Consider the following 22,281-nt stretch of genomic DNA (forward strand, 5'->3'; position numbering starts at 1 on the left):
TTGACAGAATCACAAGTAGGCAGAGAGAGAGAGAGAGAGAGAGGAGGAAGCAGGCTCCCCACTAAGCAGAGAGCCCGATGCGGGGCTTGATCCCAGGACCCTGGGATCATGACCTGAGCGGAAGGCAGAGGCTTTAACCCACTGAGCCACCCAGGCGCCCCGAGAGAGAGAATCTTAAACAGGCTCCATACTCAGTGCTGAGCCCAATGTGGGGCTCAATCTCACCACCTTGAAATCATGACCTGAGCCAAGATCAAGAGTTGGACACTCAACCCACTGAGCCAGCCAGGTGCCCCCAGAGTCTTTTTATTGAAGATCTTAGAATAGAGAGGATGGGTGGGGGTCTCAGGCTAGGGTGGCTGAGGGAGGGCCAGTTCGTGTCAAATCTGTGTTCAGGAAGTAGGTGCAGAGCTGCCCTTTGCCTTTGACCTTGATGATGCCCCGGCTGTAGCAGGTATAGCCTAAGGATTGCAACACCCGGGCTGTCTCTTCAGTCACCTGTGATTGAAAGGGTGTGAGCCTGGAGTGTGGGGGTGGCCCTATCCCCTCCCCCAACCCCGTGCCTCCAATGTGCCTCCTCACTTGGATCTTGCCCAGGACTCCTGTACTCTCCATGCGGCTTGCAACGTTCACCGTGTTACCCCAGATGTCATACTGAGGCTTCTGGGCCCCAATCACTCCAGCAACTACAGGTCCGTGGTTCAACCCTGACAAGAGGTATGGTAAAGAGGGGCCCTGGGAGGTGGTTGGGGGAAGATTTGAGGAGGGAGAGAGGAGAAGGAAGCTCCAAGACTTATGGTGAAGGACCTGGAGATCTCAGAAGAAAGGAGAATGGGTCTGGAGGGATGTGGCTTAGAGAAGGGGTAGCTGACCCCCAGAGATCCTGGCCCAGCAGCTTCATGCTCTGCCTCCAGGGATGAGGCTGGAAGGGGTCCAGGGATGAGATGGAGAGTAGCTAACAAATGACTTGGGGGAGGAAGAGCCTAAGAAGGTGAAGAGGAAGTCCCAGACTGGCCCAGCAAGAGAGGGCCCTCACCCACACGCAGGCGGAAGTTGTTGAATGAGTGCTTATTGATGACATCCAGCTTTGATCCAAGGGCCACTGCAAACTCCACCATGGTGCCCAGGTGGCTGCAGCTTCGCTCAGCATCCTAGCAATGGGCCGGACCACCAGGATGGGGCAGTGAGGGCCCAGCAGTGCAAGCCCAGAGTGGGGCTGGTAGGAGAGGAAGGGAGGTTGTACCTGCTGTGTGTCCTGTCCAGAGGTGGCGTTTAAGCCTGTGGCTGCCATGTAAGTGCTGCCGATGGTTTTGATCTTCTCCACCCCACTAAACTTGGGCTTTGAGAGCAGCTGTACAGAAAGGAGGTTGTGTCCCCAGTTTTTCTTACTCCCTCCCTCCTCCATCTCAGAAGCCCAGCCCCAGGCCTTTAGAGACAAAGGACCAGGTTGTGGGGTCAGGGAGTGTGGCAGGAGGGAGACTGGATCGTGGGAAGAGTCGCTGGAGAGCTGGGGATCAGAGGAGCGGCAGGGCCAGGGAGAGGAGCATGGGCCCCTGGCCGGAGAGCAAGTGGGCAGGAGGGACTGGTGGGAAATTCTAGCACCCAGGACTGGGGGACCCTTGGAGCTGTCACCTCATCAAAATCTGCAATGATCTCATTGAGCAGCCGCAGACACTCTAGACCCTCGTGGTTGATGTTCGATTCAGAGTAAAATTCCTTAAAGTCTGGAACTGAGGCGAACAGGACACAGACACACTCGTAGGATTGGTGGTAGAGATCCTGGAGGGTGGGAGGCTGGGATGAGGGAGCAAGCCACGTTCTTTCCCCTGTGGGTCTGCATGGGCTCCCTTCCCTGTGTCTATACTCTTTTAAAAAAAAAAAATTTTTTTAAAGATTTTTTTATTTATTCATTTGACAGAGAGAGATCACAAGTAGGTAGAGAGACAGGCAGAGAGAGAGAGGAGGAAGCAGGCTCCCCGCTGAGCAGAGAGCCCGATGCGGGGCTCGATCCCAGGACCCTGGGATCATGACCTGAGCCGAAGGCAGAGGCTTTAACCCACTGAGCCACCCAGGCGCCCCCCCTGTGTCTATACTCTTACTCCTCTATTTAAGAAGGACTGGAGAGGAGGGAGAGGGATAGGGCCAGGTTACCCTGGATGTGTGACTCGGTAGTCAAAGATTGGGTCTCATTATGATTCCAGGAGAGATAGGGGTTTGGAGTCAGGGTCACCTCATAGCAATGTGAGAGGCGCCTCTTCAAGAACTGGGATCATATCAGTAGGAACTGTCTTTCTGTCCTATCTTGCTGCTAATGGGTATTAAGCCAGTTAACTCAGTTTACAAAGATAGCTTCAAGATAAATAATAGGGGAAAGATAAAATAATAGGGGAAATGTGACAAAGGAAAAATAAAAGTAAGACAGGAAAGATGGAATCCTATTCAAAGTTGGTTCACAAAAGGGGTGACCCGAAGTCCTTGTCAGTCCTAGGTTCTGGCTCTGGGCTTTCTAGCAGCCAGTGTGAAGACAGAAACAGGAACAGTTACAAGAGTCCCAGTATAAATAAGAGTAGCGGAAGTAGATCTACTGCCAACCTTGAGCGCAGAGAGCAACTGGTGGGGGCATAAAGCTGTGAATAGACCCTGACCTGTTTCTTTTAACATTCCTCAAGACAGGCCAACAGTATCTCCATAGCAGACAGGGAGAAGTCCAGGCAGTACAGGCAAAATGGCGCTAATATGTGGGTGACCTTCTCTGATGGTCTGACTAGAGAGCATTTGAGGATGGAGATTAACATCTACCAATGGAAATTCCTGTGGTAGGAAAGTTCTGAGTATGTGATGTCTGATATGGTTGCCATTGGCCATAAGCAGCTCTTAGACACTTGAAATGTGACCAGTGAGGCTAAGGCCCCTGAATGTTCCATTTTAATTAACTTAAATGTAAATGGCCCCACATGGCTACTGGCTACCATCCTGGATAGTGCAGGTCCAGAGGGCTGGGTGTATGTTCTCCATACATCTCCCATCAACACTCGAAGAAGCTTCTGGAGGGTATGGAGTGGCCATGGGTTGGAGAAGACACTCCTTCTAAGTAAGTACTTGGAACGCAGAGGTTCTGTGCTCAGCAGACTAAGCCTAAGAGCTTATGAAAACGGAGGCACCTGGGACGCCTGGGTGGCTCAGTTGGTTGGACGACTGCCTTCGGCTCAGGTCATGATCCTGGAGTCCCGGGATCGAGTCCCGCATCGGGCTCCCAGCTCCATGGGGAGTCTGCTTCTCCCTCTGACCTTCTCCTCGCTCATGCTCTCTCTCACTGCCTCTCTCTCAAATAAATAAATAAAATCTTAAAAAGAAAAGAAAAGAAAAGAAAAGAAAACGGAGGCACCTACCTGACAGGGACAGGGACCCAGGCGGCCACCCAACCCAATGTGGGGGAGTCCAGAGATGATGGGCCGAGGGCCAAGATTTTCATCCAAAATTAGTTCCTGTGGCATCTGGGGCTCAGGAGTCAGGGGTGGGAGTCACCTCATTGCGCCGGTTCTGGCCGATGAACTGGGGGGCCACGTGTGCGGGGAGCACATTCTCTAGCAGCAGCCGAGTCAGGTTCTCCATTGTTTCTGTCTCCTCCTGCTCCTGCCGCAGCTTCTTCTTCCACAGAAAATCCAGGCGGCAGTAATACTCGTTCTGGCAAGGTCACCAGGGGCCCAAGTGGAAACACGGTGCAGGGGGAGCCTCAGCTCCTGAGTGTTCACCCCCCACCCACTCCATGATGCCTCAAACCATACCACTCCCCAGTCTAGAGAGAAGGCCTAAGGGCTGACTACCCTGGGGAGGCTACCTTGGAACTAGATTCAAACTAGACAGACTTGGCAGCAGATTTTTTCTCATGGGTGGTTTTCCTGGACTTGGGGTGGGAGGGACGAGGGAGGGAGAATTTGAGGGCACCTCCCTTGGGGAGTGAAGGAGAAAGAAAGGGAGCAGGAAGGTTCACTTAGAAGCTTCTGGTGGACACACTATTTGGGCTCAACCCTGAAGACGTAAGATTGAGGGAAAGGGTGAGAGAGACCAAGCCACAAATATGGGGACCCTGCCTCCCCCTTTAAAGGGAAGCTCTGTTGGGTTGAGCTGGGTGACTTACCTGCCGAGCCAGGACAAGGAGAGTGAAGAAGAAGATGAAGAAGGAGACAGCTCCCATGAGTTTGGGTTCCTTCAGCACCCCTGGCCTGAGGAGGCCATGGATCAGGGTTGCCCCTTGCCCTGCCCCTTCCCGATGGCCTCCTCCCTACCCCCAGTGCCCACGTAACCCTTAGCCACCCTCCCCCTTTCAGGTCAGTGAGTTGAGGACAGCTTTGGGCACCTCTGTTCCATAGCGATGCACACCTGGAGTCCAAGGGATCTGGATAGAGGCGGGCGATAAGGCAGTCGGACAGCCAGGCATGGGAGTACAGGAAGAGGGAGCAGGAGGCCCCCAGCCACAGCAGGAGCAGCAGCAACTTCAGCTCAAAGCTCATGTGCAGAAAGAGGGAGCAGGACAGGAACCCCAGCACGCAGCAGTGCATAGAGTACTGTGGGGTGGGGTGGGGCTGTCAAGGGGTGGGGCATATGCCACATGCCGGGGTCGGAGAATATCTCAGGGCTCCTGTCCCACCCTTCCCAGGGCCCAGGTCCTATCTGGGGACAAGAAGTGTCATACACACAAACACACACCAATTGTGTTTTATATCCATCCCAATTCACAGGATGTAATGTTTTTCAACTAAACGGGTAGCAGACAGGCAAAGGCAGGCTCCAGATAAAGTGATTCAGGGCTGTGAGGAACACTCACCGGGACGCTGATGAGAGGCAGGGACCCAGGGAGCTCCCAGGAGAGGTTGAAAGCCACAGAGGACACATTGGGAGCCCGGGAAGGGCAGTGTGATGCTGCCGGTAAGAACAACTGCAGAAGGAGGTGAAGAGCTGAGGTGGGCAGGCAGCTCCTGGGGCCCAGTGGTGGCTTGTGCTGGGTTTCGGCTGACCTAGGGATGAGGGCCAGACTTCTCCAAAGGGGGAGATCCTGCCATTTCTGGCTGGTGAGGGAGCCTTAGCGCGGGGGTCCTTGCTGGGCAGTCAGGGATGGGAGGTGAGGGTGTCCTGAGTGCTAGTCTGCCAGTGGAGCCACTGTGTGATCTCTTGCCAGCCACTTAACCTCTCTGGGCCTCAGCTTCCTCTTCTGTGACTTGGCTAGGGCATGATTCCTAAGGTGTCTTTCAGAGATAGAATTCTAGGAGGATAGAATTCTGTAAGTTCTGAAAAATCTGCCAGACTCAGCTACAAAATCATCGTGAGTGAGCTAAACAGCGAATATCTGCCTACACAGAAAAGATAGGAAGGATGTCCACCAGAGAGCTATGAACAATTATACAGGTGGCAGATTAATTTTACTCTTTATACTGCATCCAACATTGCCAGAATGCCCTGGCCTCAGTGTAGCTGCTCTCCCAAATCCAGGGGTTCCCCACTCAGCCTCTAATGGGTCCAACAGGCCCTGATGGGCTGCCTGGGGCCCCCTCTTGCCCTCACCAGGCTGGTAATAGCCATGACAAAAACGAGGAGGATGGTGGCAGTGCCCAGGGCAACTCGCAGTCCAGGCCGGGTGGCCACCAAGCCAGACAGTGTGGGAAGCCAGTGTAGCATCTTGGGGCCTTTCAAGACACACTTCTGTGGAAGGAGCACAAGAACCTTAGCCATGTGGCTGGGGTACCCCATCTCAGGCCAGGTCGTGGTAAGGGCCCAGCTCACCACTTCCACCCCCCCAGCCCACCTCACCGTCAGGTGCTCTGAGAAGCAGACGAAGAGGAGGAGGAGGAAGAGAAGGAAGGTGATGCTATAGGTGATGGCCAGAGCTGGGGGCCTAAAGGGAGACAAGAGTGAGTGAGGCCTTGAAGGGTCAGAAGATGCTCTGTGTGCTGGGAGGGTGCTGTGTACCCTGGCTGGGAGATGTGGGGAGGAACAGTCCTGGGGATCTGAACTGGCCCCCGCTGGGGTCTGCGCTGATAAAAGGCATTGCATGCCAACGATCCAGGAAAGCTGAGGGGGTGTAGGGCGGTGGTGGGGTGGGGCAGGAACAGTACTGGAAGGCGGCAGGGGGCTCACGAGGGGCCGAGGCTGCATTAAGCCAGTCTCTGAGCCTTCAGGCCAAAGCTCTTCCACCTGGCTGTGTTTAGACGAGTCCTTGCAGCCCCTCCCAGCCATGGGCTAAAAATGAGGACCTGCTTCCTAGGCTCATCTGCTATGAGATTTGGGCTTCTCAATGAAACAGAACCTGTTTCATGGAAAAGTGATCAGGACCCCAGAGATAGGCATGTGAAAGTGCTCAGATTACGTAGACAGTACACAGGATGTGTGATAGTAAAAATGAAGGCTGTGATTATCACTGCTTTCCCAGAATACATACTTCCTCTGTGGCTCCGCGTCTGAAGCCAAAGGGAAGTGGGTAAAGGAAGAAAGTGTGGGTCAAGGATCAGCAGGAGCCTGGTGGTCTGTGTCTGAGACTCAGGGCCACCCTTGCCTGGGGCTCTCACCTGTTGGTCACCAGCATCTGGATGATGAAATTGGAGAGGAAGACCAGGAAGGTGCAGGCTGCATAGTATTTGAAGGCGGGGAGGGCAGAGAGTCGATACTGGAAGGACAGGGGTCAGTGTGGCGGCAGGAGTGACCAGGGCTGCCCGTAACCTTGGCAATGTCCACTGCAGGCAAGGAGCAGGTATCCCAGCTTCCCATTCAGTCTCAGGTAGCTGCTACGGCTCTCCCAGGAGCCGGCCTCCTCCCTCCCATCCCCACCTAGTAATCCAATCTATAGGGTTACCTCCATTTGGAGAGAGGCACAAGTCCCTCAGCCTAGAATCACAAACTGAGGGGTGAGGTATGACCATGGGGCTTGCCAGCTCTCCAAGGCCAGAAAGGCCTTGGAACTAAGGCTAGAAAATTCTCCACTGCCACCCCCCACACCCACCTCTTTCTCCAGCTCCTTCTCTCTGAAGTACAGTGTCAGTGGGCTGAAGTCCTTTGACTGCTTCCATTGTCTGGCGGGAGGTGGGGGGCAGTGAGCCCCAGAGAGGAAAGGGCAGGGCAAGGCGGGTGGGGGGCCATGGTGGCCAGATGTGTGTTTTCCTGGGCTGGAGCAGGGAAGCTGCTCCCTTCCGGCTGGGTCATCAGGGGAACACACCCGTTTGCTACCTGGGGGCCCAGCCCCACACCCCTCCCAGCTGCCTTCTGTTCTCCATACTTCTGAGAGTTGAGCTGTTCGATGACTTGGAAGAACTTGGCATCCCCAGTATCCAGGTCTTCATCTAGTCCCCGGGGGGTACGGCTCCTGCACAGTGAGAGCCCAGCCTATCACCACAGGAGACCCTCCACAGCATGTGGGCAAAGCAGGAGCAGCCCCCCCTAGGGAGGATGGAGGCAGGTCACTCAGACAGAGATGCTGGGGCCTCCTCACCGGTCCAGGCTCCACTGGGGGCTGAAGGAGGCAAGGGCCTTCTCCTGTTGGGAGAACACAGGGGAGGGGGAGATGAGGCAATGCTGAGCATCCCTGAAGCCTCTCTAGGGTGAGGTATTCCATATCTATACACGTCCTTTGCCTTGAGCATCTGATGTGTTTCCCCTGCTTCTGATGACTTCCTCTTTCCATCAAATCCCACCTGCCCTTAAGGGAAGGGTCAAACCACATTTATTCCTTAAAGGTTCTTCCGGACTCTTCAGACACCCAGGGTTCTTATGCTCTTATTGCCTCAGTTTCTACCACTTAATGAGACAACCCTGTAGGTTTGAGGGATGGTCATCTTCCCTAGGGACTAACCAAATCCCAGAGGCGGAGACTTGCCTATCCCCCCAGCATGCCCAAAGATCCTTGTTGGTTTAAATTGAGGGACAATGCCAAACATTCTGATTCCCTTGTGGTCAGGCTGAGCTGGGGCGTGGTGGGAGCAGAAAACAAAAAACCTAGAAGGAAGGGAAGGAGGAAGGAAAAAACCAAACCTGGTCACACTCATTCTTTTCTGCAGTAAAAGGAAGGCATGCCATCAAAAGAAATGAAATCTTGCCATTTGCGACGACGTGGATGGAACTAGAGGGTATCATGCTTAGCGAAATAAGTCAATCGGAGAAAGACAACTATCATATGATCTCCCCGATATGAGGGAGAGGAGATGCAACATGGGGGGTTAAGGGGGTAGGAGAAGAATAAATGAAACAAGATGGGATTGGGAGGGAGACAAACCATAAGTGACTCTTAATCTCACAAAACAAACTGAGGGTTGATGGGGGGAGGGGGGTTGGGAGAGGGGGGGTGGGGTTATGGATATTGGGGAGGGTATGAGCTATGGTGAGTGCTGTGAAGTGTGTAAACCTGGCGATTCGCAGACCTGTACCCCTGGGGATAAAAATATATGTTTATAAAAAATAAAATTTTTAAAAAAATACTAAAAAAAAAAAAAAGGAAGGCATGCTGTGTGCAAAGAATCAAAAGCAAGCAGACAAGTAAAGCCCCAAGAAAGAGAGCGAAGCACAGCGGCCACTGCCCAGGGCCAGGTGTCTGGGGACCATTCTTTCCTGTTCCCCTGGCTCAAGTGAAGGCAGCAGGGTCACAGGGGCCACATCGTCCCCACAGACCCAAACCTGACATATAGGAGAGGGAGAGGGGAGGAGAAGGGAGATTAAAAGGGATGTTCTAGGTAGGAGCCCATCTATGCATCTCGGTCTGAGCCTAACTTTTTTCAAACTACCTTGCTCAATGCCTATATGTTATTCGAAGGCAGGGAAAACGTTTTATTCATTTCTGTCTTCTCAAGAACTAGCTTAGTACCTGCCACATGGTAAGTGGTTTAAGATTGTGTAAGGATGGATGGATGGATAGATGGTTGGATGGATGGATGGTATACACTAGTATAAACCGTGCGCCAACACCCCAGAGGTCCCCATTGTAAGGGTAAGCTGATGTGATTCTCAGGTTTTCTAACATCTGACTGAGGGCTTGGCACTTCAGGGGGTGGGAAGTGAATTTCTGGGCTGGTAAAGTCCTGACTTGGGAGATACCCTTGAATTAGGGGTTCCTACCTCTCTACCCTGACACTTCTTAGCCTGCACACTAGTGGGTCTTGGGGAGGTGTGGCGTGGATTCTTGGGGGCATCTCACCACAGGTATTACACCCAACACTGTCTCACAGTCCCTGGGCTCCCATCAAAGCCCGCCCTCTACTCTATCTCCCCCTGGGGGGCTTCATCCTGCAGGGGTCAGAAGGGTCTTGGATTCTTTCTTCCTCTCCCTCCTGCCCACTAAGCCCTTCTGGCCCTTCCCCTACTCTATGTTAAGGCTCAGTATTAGGTATTCTCCTGAACCACTGCTGCCAAGGTTCCCCCTGCCTCCACCCCACTCCACAGTGCTCACTGATCTCTGGCCTGCTTTCCTGCTGGGTGGGTGGGGTGGGGAGATAGAACACAAAAAGGGTACTCTGAAGTCATCCCACATACCCAACTGGGTCTACCCAGTAGAGAAGATTCTGAGCAGAAGATATGCAGAAAGGTGGCTGGGAAAGTTTGGGGAAGATCAGGTGAAGTGGAGGAGAGCAGGCTGAGGAAGCTATTCCTGGGGCAAGCCTTTGGGGACATGGCCTCAGTCCCTGCAAGAGAGGGTTCTGGTGCTTGTTACCAAGCATCAACCCTGAGAGCCAGCTAGTCGGGGAGATAAAGGCTCCTGCATTAGCTAGTGGGTCACCGATGAGCTGAGGGTGACACGCACAGGATCAACCAGTAATCCACCGTCCCCTGGTGTCCTCTTCCTTCTCTCCCTGACCCCTGCCTGCTCAGGATGACTTCCTTCAAGGCCATGTGAGATTTTCACTGTCACCTCATTTTATCCTCACACCAATGCTGGAGAGTGGGACAAGAACCGATTTGTCCGCACCTTCCCAGTCCTAGTGAGGTTGAAAAGAGAGGGTCCAATCTCAGGAATGGAGTTGGACAGAGACATTTCCCAGTGGGAATGGCTGTAAGCACTGGCTTCAGACCCAGGACGAGTGTGGGCTATACCTCTGTGGTACTGATGGAAGGGGGTTCCCGAGTGGAGGCTGGGGAACAATGGACATAGTGCCTATAGGATTTTGTATCTCAGGTGAGCTCAGAGGGCAGTGATCTTTGCCCTTTCTTTGGAAGGAAGGGCAAGGAAAGGCCTGAACCAGGGACTGGGTCACCCAGACTGTTCAGGGCCTTGGGATGTCATCAAGTGACTCACTGGTGGTGAGGACAGGAAAGTCGGGAGGGGTGGTGAGGGTGGGGTTATTAAGTGCTCAGGCTCAGATGGAGATGCACTTACCGGGAGAGGGGTAGAGGTGGACACAGGGCTCTCTAGGTGGCTCAGGTGGGCAAAAGGCTTGGCCGCGCCCCAGGACTCCAGATAGCGCGTCATCAACAGTGATGGACGCATCTTGGGGCCCTCGAGAGAGGACAGCAGCCCTCCTGCAGTGCCCTTCTCATCCTCCTCCTCAGCCTGGGGCATATGAGAGCTGAGAGTCAAGATCACAAATGCGTTCTACATTCTCCCCACACCCCTTAGAAGGTTGGCTCTCCTCCCCGCTGATGCACACACTGGAATCCAGGAATTCAATGTTTGGCATAGGAGAAGAGATCAGGCCTGTCAGCTGTGGGTGGTTAGTATGGGCCAGCCCATGGGGTCCAGGCTGGGCTTTTACCCGGGGATCGATGACGAGGTAGGTGGGCTCCCCTAGCTCCCGAAGATATGGGTCCCGGTGTTCCATGGATACATCCTCCACAGCGTAGGCCCCTGCTAGCAAGGCCAGGGTAGCCCCTGTAATATGCACTCGTCTGGAAAGAAGGGTCAGTGAGAGTCAGGAGGGAGGGCCTGCAAACCTCTCATTTTTTTCCCAGGGTACTTCCTGGAGGTCTGACCTTAAACAAGGCCCTGTGCTCCCAGAGGTGTCTCCCAGCACCCCTCCCTGCACATCAGGATCTCCCTGAGCCCCAGGTAGGATTGTGCTCATTTTAGGAAACTATGAATAGGATGGCAGCACATGCAAGGCCTAGCTGGTTTCTTCCTGTGGCCTCCTGCAGCCCCATGTCTCACCCTGGCACGCCACCCGCCTCCATGTGGTTGGCCAGCGTGACATCATGGGACCAGACGTCATACTGCCACTTCTGCAGCCCGATGACTCCGCAGAGCACGCTGCCTGAATGCACGCCCACACGCATGTTGATGTCCACGCCAGTGGCTGCGCGGAGTTTCCTGAGCAGGGTATGCAGGGGACAGTCTGAACACTATCTTCGGCACCTATGCATGCCATACACCTCCCTCTCTCCAAGAGGTCCTCCAGTACCCTGCCTGCTCCTCCCCCACATCCATCCCTGGGTAGCCCTCCTGCCCGCCCACCTGAGCTGACCTGATGGCCCGGCACATGTCCAGCCCCATGCGCACGCAGTTGATGGCGTGGTCGGGCAGGGAAAGTGGGAGCCCAGAGACACAGTAGTAACAGTCTCCCAGAATCTTGATCCGCATGCATTCATGCTCCTGGGAGTGTGTGTGTGTGCAGAGGGAGGAGGGGCACCTGGTTAGAGGTCAGAGGAGGCACAAGGGGACTGGGACAAGTGGGAGCAAATGGTATTCCTGAACAACTTCTGAGGTTGGAAGTCTCTGAGTCAGATCTAGGGATTCCCTTAACTTGATATGGGGCTGGCTGAGGTTGGTGGCTCTCCCCCAGCTTTGGCACGTGTAGGGTGTATTCAGATTTGAGCACATGAGTGTGGCCTCAAGACTGCAGTTTTCTGGGGGAAACTGAAGATTAGGTTTGTTGGGGGGGCATCCCTGGGGTCTGAACAGGAGGCAGTGCTGGCCAGGACTGATGTTGCATGAGGCGGAGACTTCCCTTGGAAAATCTAAGATTAAAACATCTGAAAACCTCTCTAGATTTGGTTGTAGTGTCCAGAGACCCCCTACACTGAGGGCTTGAGCATATTTAGGGGTGTTGTCATTGGGGCATTTGTGGGGCATTGTTGAGAAGTCTCTCCAGGTTTGAGGTGTGTGGTGAGCAGCTCCATACCTGGGGTTGTTTGAAAGGGTTTCCTAGTTCCATTGGAATATCTTCCATTAGAATACATGGGCTCTGAAATGGGACTGGGATCGTAGGTGGCAGGAGTTTCCCTTGTAAAGGGTTCTCCGGGGTGGGCATTTGAAGGTCCCTGGGTAGGGAGGGAGGTCCCCTCTGACCTTGGCAATCTGGTCGAACTTGCCAAAGAGCTCGTTGAGCATGAGCACCAACTCCTTAGGGGAGCACTCACTGGCCAGCCGTGTGAAGCCCACGATGTCAGCATACAGCACGCTGGGCAGGGCAGAAGGTGTCAGTGGGGCCAAGATCTCAGCCCATCCCCCCTTCCCCTCTGGCCATCCTCTCTCATACCTGACTCCCTGGTGCCTCTTGACATAGAGGCTGTGGAAGTTGTTGGTGCTCTCTGGCCATGACCCCTGTCCAGCCTGAAGCCGTGCCATGATCTCTGCCTTCATCTCTCGGGCCAAATAGGCAGGAAGGATGGACAAGAGTAGGTGTTCCTAGAGGAGATCACTATGAACAACCAGCTTCTTGCAACCTAAGGCCAGCCTCCCAACAATCTAGGAGCTCACCCACTTCCCCAGCCCCACTAGTGTGCCCCAGAGTACTCCCCCAGGTGTTCCCATCACATAGAGCTGGGCTTCAGCACCCCATCCTGCACTAAGGGACTAATCACCTTTAGGGACTGAACTCCCAGCACCAATGCCAGAATTAAAGTTCTTCATTTAGTATCATAAAAGTGCTTTTACAGGGTGCCTGGATGGCTCAGTGGTTTAAGCCTCTGCCTTTGGCTCAGGTCATGTTCTCAGGGTCCTGGGATTGAGTCCCCGCATCCAGCTCTCTGCTCAGCAGGGAACCTATTTCCCTGTACCCTGCCTGCTCTCTGCCTACTTGTGATCTTTCTCTCTCTGTCAAATAAATAAAATCTTAAAAAAAAAAAAAAAAGGAGTAATGTTAAAAAGAAAAACTGCTTGGGGCGCCTGGGTGGCTCAGTGGGTTGGGCCGCTGCCTTCGGCTCAGGTCATGATCTCAGGGTCCTGGGATGGAGTCCCGCATCGGGCTCTCTGCTCAGCAGGGAGCCTGCTTCCCTCTCTCTCTCTCTCTGCCTGCCTCTCTGCCTACTTGTGATCTCTGTCTGTCAAAGAAATAAATAAAATCTTTAAAAAAAAAAAAAAGAAAAAAAGAAAAACTGCTTTTACAAGCTTCAGGGTTTTTGAGACTTAACTCTCCAAGGTGGGTGGTAGCCACATTTTACAAAGGAGGAGAGAAAAGGGCAAGTAGCTTGCCCAAAGTCATTCGCCTTGCAAAGGAGCCCCCTTGTGTGATATAAACAACTCCTTTCTCAAACCCTGGTCCCGCCTAGCCTCCCAGGCCCAGCATACCTGGTGCTTCTTTTCAGTGTCCAGCCTCCGGCGCGAGTGCAGGGACCGAAGGGCCTCCCGGAACGTGGCGCGGAGCGCGCGCTCCATCAGTGCCTTGTGATAGGCTCCAGCCACGTTCCCGCACAAGAACAACACGGCGTTTGCTGCCAGCTGGAGGAGAGGATCAGCCTTAGAGGGTGCTGGCCGCAGGTGGTGGGGCAGTGGTTACGAGCGCAGCTGGAGTTTCTCCAAGAGGATTGAGGAGGACTCCACAGTTTGAGACCTAAGTATTTCCAGGCAATCGGTGCCACACTGCCGTGCCCGTAGGGGGCGCTTTCCCGGCCCCAGTATCTCTGCTCTAGACTCAGTTGTGCACCAAAGAGGACTCCTAGGTCTAGAAACCCTTGCACACACGTTTCCTCTGCCTGGAATACCACCCCACCATCTAAGCCCCTCCGCGGCCCCTGAGCACAAAACCACTCAAGCTCCAATTTTTACATTCTCTGTGAAGGTTCTGTCATTCAAATCTGTCCCCACAACTCTGGTCCCCTGGTGAAGTCCCTTCCCCGTGGGCCCAGAGGCGTCTTCTAGTGTCTGCATCCTCTGGCTGCAGTGATGTACCAGCTCCCTGAGGGCACCGTCTGGGGCTATGGTTCTGTATCCTGTGCTTAGTGTGGCACCCTGCTGTGGAGTCGCAGCCGGGGCGAGCGGTCGGCGCATGCTCAGAGGAACCAATGGCGGCCAGTAGATCCAGTCCTGCGCGCCACCGGGCCTCTGGGCGCATCCTGTGCTACGTGCATTCTCACCTGGGGCAGCAGCGGCGGCCGGGAGTCCGGCTGAGGTCCAAGGTACAGCCCAAGGACCAGCAGGTGGGACAGTGATGAGGCAAGGCCCGCAGCTGCGGCATCCCGCATGCCCAAGGGCAACATGGCATACACCGTGAAGATGATGAAGAGAAAAAAGGACACCTGGGGAAGCAGAGGCACCGGAAGCTGCTGGCTGCTCTTGGCCTGAGTGTGCTCCTGCTCCCTGCTCCCCCTGCCGCTCCTCTCACCTGGTCCCAGGCGCTCACCAGGCCCCCAGTGAACAGGAAGCCGTGGCCTAGCCCAAGTAGCGCTGCCCACACGAGGACCGATAGGGGACGTGTCCAGCGCTGCAGTCGTTGCTCACGGGAAGCCAGGCCCAGGAGAAGCGAGAAGCCACCCAGTGCACACAGCACAGTGGTCAGGAAGCCCGGGTCTGAAACTAGATCCTGTGGGTAGGGGGTGCTTGTGGAAAGACTGGAGTGCGGAGGTTGGGGAGCTCCTCCAAGCTGAAGAGCAGGCAGCCCCCCAGCCTGCTTCTGGAAAGTGTCTTTAACTCAAGTCAGAAAAGGAGACAGGGCATTTGGGCCGGCCATTCAGATTAGCTTGAACCATAGGAAGTTGCCAAGAATCTGTTTTTAATCTACAGAGCCTGCTGTCTCATATGATTCAACCTAATATCTCACTGGCAGCCGGGATGGGGAAGGCTTGGGCCATCTACCCAGAGTCTACCCATATGGCGCATTTGTGAATCCGGGACCTTTCTGAGCCTGTTTTCTTATCTGTCAGGTCGGAATTAGAATACCATCCTCGGGTCCGCATGCAAGTGAAAAATCCTACCTCATGGGACACTTAGGAATGAGTGTATCCAAATCTGGCCAATTTGCTTAAGATTTCCTGCCCTGGGCACAGGTCTGGGAGCAGCCCCTCCCAGCCCCAAGAAGTGCTCTAGCAGCAAGGGGCACCTGGAACCTCCCTTCCCGGCAGTGGTGGGGATTCAGGGGAGCCCTACACTTTCACCACCCACCTCTGGACGTGACCTCCTGCCCCTGTCCCTGTCCTGTGTCTCCACCTCTTTCTGGACTTCCAGGTGGCCCAGAAAGAACTGGTCAGTTTAGTGGCTTCCCCAGCTTGCCTCCAAAAAGTGAAAAGAAAACTTGGAGCAAGATATTTCCAGAAATGGAATTGAAGACCCCCTTTCTCAAAAAAAAAAAAAAAAAAAAAAAAAAAGAAAGAAACTGGAAATGGCTTTATTTGGGGACTAAATGTGAGTGGGATGGAGGATGCCTTCCTAGAGTCTATGGGTACAGCTGCCCCACAGCCCTTCTGAGCGAAAGAAAACCAGGAAACGGATTCCCACGGGGCCCAGTGTAATTTCCCTTCTGGAAAATTGGAAAACCCGGTGTTGAATTTACTCTAGAACCAGCAGATCACAGAAGCTCAAAAAGTCTGTCAGTACCCTGAGAAAAGTTAAAAACACCCAGGGCTCAGCTTTCTCGCAGCGGCTCCGCAACTACGGACCAGAGAGGTGCAGTGACTTGTCCAGGGTCACTACATTTCCTAGCAAGGCTCAGTGCTTCTCTCCTGGGTTCCGGCAAAGAACGCGCGGTGAAAAGAAGACCCCGCCCTAAGTCCCTACCCAGAAAACGCCCTCGAGGCGGTGACCCTCCCGCCACCCTCGGGAGGGAGCCCCGCACCAACAGAAGCAACCCCGCTCACCCTGCCGCTGGCTGATGCGACAGCCAGCATCGCCAGGAGCGCGCAGAGCACGATCACCAGCAGCAGCAGCAGCAGTGGGTACTGCTGGCTCAGGCTGTAGTAGGTCTCGTAGAAGAGATCTTCGCTGGGGGGCGGCCGGGGACTGAAGAGGCGGGCCATAGTCCTCCCTGCCCCGGTGCCTAGCCGGGGTGGAGGGCGGACCCCGGGCTGGGGAGGGCCAGGTGTAGCGTTACTGCCTGTGGCCGGTCCGGACCCCAGTTGTGCCTCTCTCACTGGGTCCAAGCCACTTCCATCCCGTTTCCCCAGCCTCGCGGCAATCCCATCCGCCAGGCACTCCCTGTAGCCTCCCAGCCTTTTCTCAGTTGGCTGTGAGAACACTGCCCCATCTTTCGCTCCTCCCCCCGTCAAACCCAGACCGCAGAGATGCCCTAGCAAAAGCCTCGTCTCCGGGAGAAGCAGGATTTGGGATTGAAGAAAGGGAGCCTCGAGGTCCTCCCTCCGCCCCCCAAACTCACTGCCCGCGATTCTACCGCGGCTTGAATGGGCCAGGCCTGAGGAGGGAGCCCAGGACAGCTGGTGGTGGAGTCCCGATCGACCGCCGAGAAGCTAGTGGCTCAGAGCCCCAGGCAGCAGGCGCTTCCCTCCCGGCGCCGGGAGGGGGGCCCCCTCCCACTTCCCCGACGGGACTGCCCGGCCCCTTCCCGTGCCGAGGCGGACTCCCCAGGCCTCCTCCCTCCCTCATTGTCTCCCCTAACACCGTCGTTGCCTTCGCCCTTCAGCTCCCTGCAGAAAGGCAAATGCAACCTTGGGAGAGGCGAGGGGTTGGGCCAGGCTGTGCAGCAAGTGTCAAAATAGGGGTGGAGCCCTTGGGCACGGGGAGAATGGAGTGCTAGAGTGAAGGCTAGCCAGAATGTAGGGAAGAGGGGGCGCCTGGGTGGCTCAGTGGGTTAAAGCCTCTGCCTTCGGCTCAGGTCATGATCTCAGTGTCCTGGGATCGAAGAGCCCCACATCGGGCTCTCTGCTCTGCGGGGAGCCTGCTTCCTCCTCTCTCTCTCTCTCTCTCTGCCTGCCTCTCTGCCTACTTGTGATCTCTCTCTGTCAAATAAATAAATAAAATCTTAAAAAAAAAAAAAGAATGTAGGGAAGAATTTGGGGCAGAATGGGGCTAGGATTTTGGTTGGAATGGAGGGTTGGGGTGCGCGCGTTCCCCTCCCCCTCCTGACTGGGTGCAGCTGCTGTGGAACCTTAGCTTTACATTCCAGACACCAGCTGAGAGTCAAAGGGCTCCGCCTGGGAAGCAACGAGCCTGGGAGTGTAGGTAGTGAGTGCTTGTGGTGGAGGGAAATAAGTATGCCGGCTGACCTCTGAGAGGCTGGGGGCACTGCGAGGCAAAAGATGTGCCGCGGTCTTCCAATGCCCAGAGAGCGCCCTCCCCAGGACCCCACTGTGGCCTCTCCGTAGCCCAGAGGAAAAGCGAGGCAGTGATGCTATCCCCAGGTTTTTGGTTTAGGGTGGGATCTCACCGGATCCAGAGGAAGTGCGCTGCCCAGAGATTACAGCAGCCCCAGGAGCCAGGCCTCCTGGATTCCTTCCTGCCGCCAGCTGGGCCCTGACCTGGTGTGCCACGCCTGCCCACCCCCAGCCCTGAGCATCCCGCTTCCGGCCTCAGCTAGATGGCAGGGCCTCTGCCTCCCTCCGTGTCAGTTCTGTGGTCTCCCATACAGGTCTCCACCAACCGCCCCTGGCCTAAGCCTTAGCCTCCCAATCCATCAGGTTTGGGGCTCCTGGGTGGTTCAGTCCGTTAAGTGGCTGCCTTCAGCTCAGGTCATGATCCCAGGGCCCTGGGATTGAGTCCAACATCAGGCTCCTTGCTCAGAGGGGGCTCTGCTTCTCCCTGGCCTACCGTTCCCCCGCTTGTGCTTGCTCTCTCTCTCTCTGTGTGTCAAATAAATAAATAAAATCTTTTTAAAAAATCCATCATGTTTATTGACTTCCATGTGCACAAATCAGTTGGCCTTCAAAGAAAGTCTCAGCTAATTACCTCACATCCAAGAGGTAGCTCAGAAGTTGCATCAGACTGGCCCTGCCACCAGCCTGCACCAGGCTTCTTGGTTCTTGTGGCTCTCCTTTCCAACCTACTTGTGTGGGGCATGCAGCCAGCCTCGACCCATGCCCCAGGGCGCCAGGCCTTGCGTTGGCAAAGCAGTTCCTTCTTGTATAACCAAGTAGTTGTTGTCTCCCACCTGCACCGCGTGGCTGTCATGTATGGTAACAGGGTTACCTTTAAGAGAAATTGTGGTGTTGGTGGGATAGTAAACTCAAAATTAGGAGCAGCAGCGGGGTGGAGAGGCAGCGGCACCTTGTGTCCATCCTGGGGAAATGCAAGTATCTCTAGGGCGGCCGGTGTCTGTGTCAAATATGCCTTGGGCGTTCACCTTTGTGCTGCCCCTTCGAAACCGGGTTTGCGGAAGCTCAGGAGTGGCAACTAATACCTGAGACCCTGATATTTGGGTTTTTTCTTCTAGGAGCCCCTCTGGACCAACATAGCAATGGTGGAAATTAGGGAGTCACAGAGCTGGTTCTGGGGAAAGTCGGAAAGCCCAGGGCAAATCTAGACTTTGCTGTGTGACCCCAGCAGGACCCAGTCCCAGCGGGTGTCAGTTTCTTCATTTATGACATGAGAAGCTTGAGGTAGGTGGCCACTAGCCCTTTCTCCCTCCTGCTACCTAAGGTACCCCGGATCTATAGACGGTGTTGAGGAAGAAGCCACTGGAAGAATTGAGCAGGAGAAAGGAGGAGTGAGGAGCAGGTACCTGGTATTGGATTGGGCCGTGGTGCCCTGGGAGACCAGTTGGTGCTATGTCTCTCAGCCCCCTGCGAACAACACAGCTCTCTTAGATTCCCTGTCCTGGGACTAGTTCCCATGCTGCATTCCCCTCAGGCCCAAGTCTTCCCCGGCAAGGGGGACAGGATTCATGGGAGTCCTAGTGCATCCCCTAGTCCTGCCAGTGTCTCACCTGATTCCCTGCAGGTCCAGGACCTGGGGTCCAAGCCAACTTGGCGCTGGGTACCCAATTTCTTAAAGGTGAGGTCTGGGGAGATGGGGCTGTTGAATCGAAAGGCACCCCTGCTATCTGGGCAGGCTGAACCTTGTCTCCCTGTGTCCTGATCCCCTTGGGAAGGTTTGTACATTTTTTAGGAACAGAGCTGGGGAACTCCTTCAGATTTAGTTTGTTTAGCATCTCCGTGGCTATGATGTCATGGCTTCCTGTGGTTCCCCTAGGGCCTTCCATTTCTGTCCCTTCTGAGCCTGGCTTAGGCGAAGATGACATCCCGTTGCTGCCCTGGTTTTCATGCAGGAACTTCTTCACCTGCAAGGACATAGGGAGCTTTCTGGGCAGGGAGGTGGGAGAAGCAGCCTAAACCGAAGAGAGGAGTGTCTTGGTCCATAATCTATTACCTGGGAACTCAGTGGTGAGGTGGCGAGAGTGAGGACAAAGAATAAGGCACAAAGAACAGTGGCCAGTGAGGAGGCATCGCGTGGCCAAGAGAGCCATGTCACGCCATCCTTGCCCAACTCCTGGGTTGGGGGGGTGGCATTGGACACTCACTGTGGAGACTGCGGCATCTATCTCCTTGTTTACCAGGTTGAAGGCTTCCTCAGTGTTTGGTCGGCATTCTGGAGACAAGGCAGAGTGGGTGGCAGGCATATGAGCCAGACTTTCCCAAGGAGAAGCCCCTTGCTGACAGATCCAGGCCTACCCTGGCTGCCAGCTAACTGGCAGTTCACCTTGAAGTTCACTTGAACTGCCAGTTCACCTTGGAAGGAGGGCCTGTCCTTGGGCTCCTGGCTCCAACAGTGTTGCATTAACTCCTTCAGTCCTGCCAAGCCAGGAGTCTCAGTGCTGGGTTGGGGTAGCTTGGTCAGTGGGGGCCGAATCTGCCTCTCACACCCTGCTTCCTGCTCAAGTGATGTCCCAGACACTGCTGGAGTGGGGGTGGGGGATGCAAAGAGAAGACATTCAGGGTAGGAGGGGCCACTTGCTGCAATGAGGAAGCCGGAAAGGAATGTAGTCCAAGGGGAGGTGAGGAGAAGGTCAGGCAGTCTGAGTGGGTAAGCTGGAAGAAGAGGGCTTTGGAGACTTGCAGAAGGAGGGCACCCAGAGTTAAGGATCCCAGTGTCTGCCCAGAGTCTTACTTTCAGCTTCTCTTCCAGCTAGCACTGCCCACATTAGGATCCCGAAGCTGCAGGAGACACAAAGCTGAGGCCTGGCCCAACTGCTGGCAGAGATTCCTTCCCAACACACAGCCCCCTAGAAGGGCCCAGAGAGGTACAGAAGTGTGGAATGTGTGTTTGGAGTGGGTACCTTACCTGTAGACATCACTAGCCATGGAGGCCTTTCGGTTTACATCAGACAACAGTTCAGGGGCCAAGTAGGCTGGCTCTGGGGAGTCAGCCCCTGACCTTGAGCCTCTCTGAAATGTGGACAGGCCAAAATCTGCCAGCTGTAAAAGGAAGAAAGAGGGAGAAGGTAGAGGATGGACAGGGCCAGGCAGCTTCCATAATCCCTTCTCTGACCACAAGGTGCAGGTCCAGACTTATAAAGGGGGTTTTGAGGGTTAGGGGAATGGTAGGACCAGTGGGACCCTTGGATTGGAGGTCTGGGTCCCCTCTTCAAGGGGTTAGGTCAAGGTCTAAGTCTCCCAGGCAAGGTTAGCCATGGGTCTTTGGACGGAATGGTGGATGGGCCTGTGGAACTAACTGACCATATGGATCAGGGTTGCTCACACCTGGCAGGGTAGGGGCTAAAGCTCCTGGTTGGGCTTTGACCCTCAGCAGCCCTGTGTCCAGAGGGAGATCCTGGGGGTATGGAGTCGAGAGGGCTGGGGGTATGGAGTCGAGAAGTTCTGTGCCCAGAGGCTGGGCTGGTATATGGATAGGCTGACCTTGGCGTGCAGGTCTGAGTCCAGCAGGACGTTGGAGGGCTTGAGGTCCCGGTGTAGGAGCACGGGGTTCTGGCTGTGCAGATAACACATCCCCAGGACCAACTCCTGCAGCAGGCGGCAGAGGAAAGGCCAGGGCCGAGGACAGTGGGGCTGCAGCAGCCCTGCCACGGAACCATTTTCCATGAACTGAGTCACCAGAGCTGGCCCACAGGCGGATTCCCACTGGAGCTCCTGGGTGACCCCCAGCAGGAGCAGTATGTGCTGGTTACGCAGACTTGCCATGGCTTTCACCTCCCTGGATATCGCCTTCCTACACTCCAGGAAAAGGGTTGGAGTCCCACCCCTTACACCTGGAAAATCCCTCCCCTCCCCATGCACGCCTGCAGTGCCTCGCCCCCCCTCCTTGGGCAGACCCTGGGAGGCCCACGGCTCAGGTCACTCACCCCTTCAAGATCTTGACAGCCACATCTAAACCCCACGTCCTGTGTCGCGCCCGGAACACCACCCCGAACCTGCCTGCACCGATGAACTTTGGGTTCTCCAATTCTTTAACAGACACCAGGGAGGCTGGGGTACTGCTGGGCCTGAAAGAGGAGGCCTGGTCTTCCAGCTGCTCCCTATACTGGCCCCACCTCTGTGACCCCAGTGACTCCACCTGGTCACTTCTGACCTCGGTGACTCCGTGTGGTCAGTTCAAAGTCTAGTTCCCCCCCCACCGGGCCTCCTATCCCCCCAGGGGGCAGGGGCCCCACTGTGCATATATCCCGTCCTCCACTAACCATAACTTGCCGCCAGACATCGGGCTGGAAGGTGCAAGTCCACAGGGAAGGAGTGACTTCTGGGAGTGGGGTTTGTGGCAGAGAGGGGCAGGGGGTCTTGAGAGGGGTCAATCTCTATGTCACTGCAGGGCTTCTGACTTCCGACTGCCTGGTTGCTCTCCTACCCAGTCACTAAACCACTTCCTTCTTAGGCGGGTGCAGCTAGGTCCCGCCCCATCAGGGAGGGAGACAGAACGGAAGCCTTGGCTCAGCCCAGAGCATCTGACAACACGGTGGACACTGGGGGCAGTACGGAAGTGAGTGCTTTTCTGAGCACCTGCTGAGGATCGCAGTCAGCTTAACTGTCCCTGGACATTTAGAGGGCCACGGAAGGAGTCCTCATCTTCCAGGAGCCCACAGTCCACTCCTGCAGCTGGTGTCTCTCCCTTCTCCCAAGGGATTTCTGGGCTCCACCACCTACCCAGCTTGGGGTGGGGAGGGGGTGGTGTTGAGGAGGGTTTTATGTTGCTTTTGCGCTCAGCAATCCCCCAGATACCCCTACGATCATGGTTAACAATTCTGTAAAGTTCCAATGTGTTAG

The 22,281-nt window shown here is 55.1% G+C and overlaps 2 protein-coding genes across 9 annotated transcripts; both read right to left on the bottom strand.

The window, feature by feature from the left end:
• Nucleotides 1-263: 263 nt before the first annotated feature.
• On the bottom strand, nucleotides 264-16,713 carry ADCY4 (adenylate cyclase 4). 6 transcript variants are annotated; one of them, XM_047737500.1, is made up of 25 exons: nucleotides 16,506-16,708; nucleotides 15,976-16,182; nucleotides 14,508-14,705; nucleotides 14,260-14,421; nucleotides 13,475-13,624; nucleotides 12,444-12,592; nucleotides 12,254-12,365; nucleotides 11,430-11,557; nucleotides 11,117-11,275; nucleotides 10,725-10,857; nucleotides 10,349-10,522; nucleotides 7,478-7,521; nucleotides 7,265-7,351; nucleotides 6,992-7,061; nucleotides 6,561-6,658; nucleotides 5,560-5,890; nucleotides 4,826-4,936; nucleotides 4,381-4,565; nucleotides 4,139-4,223; nucleotides 3,526-3,684; nucleotides 1,633-1,779; nucleotides 1,244-1,351; nucleotides 1,037-1,151; nucleotides 583-707; nucleotides 264-498 (listed from the first exon to the last, which is right to left on the bottom strand). In XM_047737500.1, the coding sequence occupies exons 2-25, from the start codon at nucleotides 16,132-16,134 to the stop codon at nucleotides 346-348; spliced, it is 3,342 nt and encodes a 1,113-aa protein (XP_047593456.1). In that variant the 5' UTR covers nucleotides 16,135-16,182; nucleotides 16,506-16,708; the 3' UTR covers nucleotides 264-345. The 6 variants fall into 6 exon arrangements, 3 of the variants coding, with proteins under 3 accessions (XP_047593456.1, XP_047593455.1, XP_047593457.1); XM_047737499.1 differs by having other exon boundaries at nucleotides 16,491-16,708; XM_047737501.1 differs by having other exon boundaries at nucleotides 5,560-5,697; nucleotides 5,806-5,890; nucleotides 15,976-16,704.
• Nucleotides 16,714-17,942: 1,229 nt separating this feature from the next.
• Nucleotides 17,943-21,849, bottom strand: RIPK3 (receptor interacting serine/threonine kinase 3). 3 transcript variants are annotated; one of them, XM_047737503.1, is made up of 10 exons: nucleotides 21,702-21,849; nucleotides 21,366-21,577; nucleotides 20,923-21,232; nucleotides 20,348-20,481; nucleotides 20,174-20,220; nucleotides 19,795-19,959; nucleotides 19,587-19,654; nucleotides 18,993-19,346; nucleotides 18,789-18,849; nucleotides 17,943-18,256 (listed from the first exon to the last, which is right to left on the bottom strand). In XM_047737503.1, exons 1-10 carry the CDS (start codon nucleotides 21,702-21,704, stop codon nucleotides 18,111-18,113), a joined length of 1,500 nt encoding a protein of 499 aa, XP_047593459.1. In that variant the 5' UTR covers nucleotides 21,705-21,849; the 3' UTR covers nucleotides 17,943-18,110. The 3 variants fall into 3 exon arrangements, with proteins under 3 accessions (XP_047593459.1, XP_047593458.1, XP_047593460.1); XM_047737502.1 differs by having other exon boundaries at nucleotides 19,795-19,962; XM_047737504.1 differs by having other exon boundaries at nucleotides 19,795-19,962; nucleotides 21,366-21,506; nucleotides 21,702-21,845.
• Between the last annotated feature and the right edge of the window lie 432 nt (nucleotides 21,850-22,281).

This window comes from Lutra lutra, chromosome 7, assembly GCF_902655055.1.
Source record: "Lutra lutra chromosome 7, mLutLut1.2, whole genome shotgun sequence".
Taxonomy (NCBI): domain Eukaryota; kingdom Metazoa; phylum Chordata; class Mammalia; order Carnivora; family Mustelidae; genus Lutra; species Lutra lutra.

Excerpts from the sequence above, each read along its gene's own strand:
- RIPK3 (XM_047737502.1), bottom strand. Across the intron at positions 21,233-21,365 it reads GCTGTCAAGATCTTGAAGGG|GAAGGCGATATCCAGGGAGG; the intron begins GTGAGTGACCTG and ends CCTGGAGTGTAG. Across the intron at positions 18,257-18,788 it reads ACGGCCCAATCCAATACCAG|GTAACCCTGTTACCATACAT; the intron begins GTACCTGCTCCT and ends TTTCTCTTAAAG.
- ADCY4 (XM_047737500.1), bottom strand. The coding sequence starts at position 16,134 with ATGGCCCGCCTCTTCAGTCCCCGGCCGCCCCCCAGCGAAGATCTCTTC. Across the intron at positions 10,858-11,116 it reads GAGGCGGGTGGCGTGCCAGG|ACGAGTGCATATTACAGGGG; the intron begins GTGAGACATGGG and ends CCTTCTTTCCAG. Across the intron at positions 1,152-1,243 it reads CTGGACAGGACACACAGCAG|GATGCTGAGCGAAGCTGCAG; the intron begins GTACAACCTCCC and ends GCCCATTGCTAG.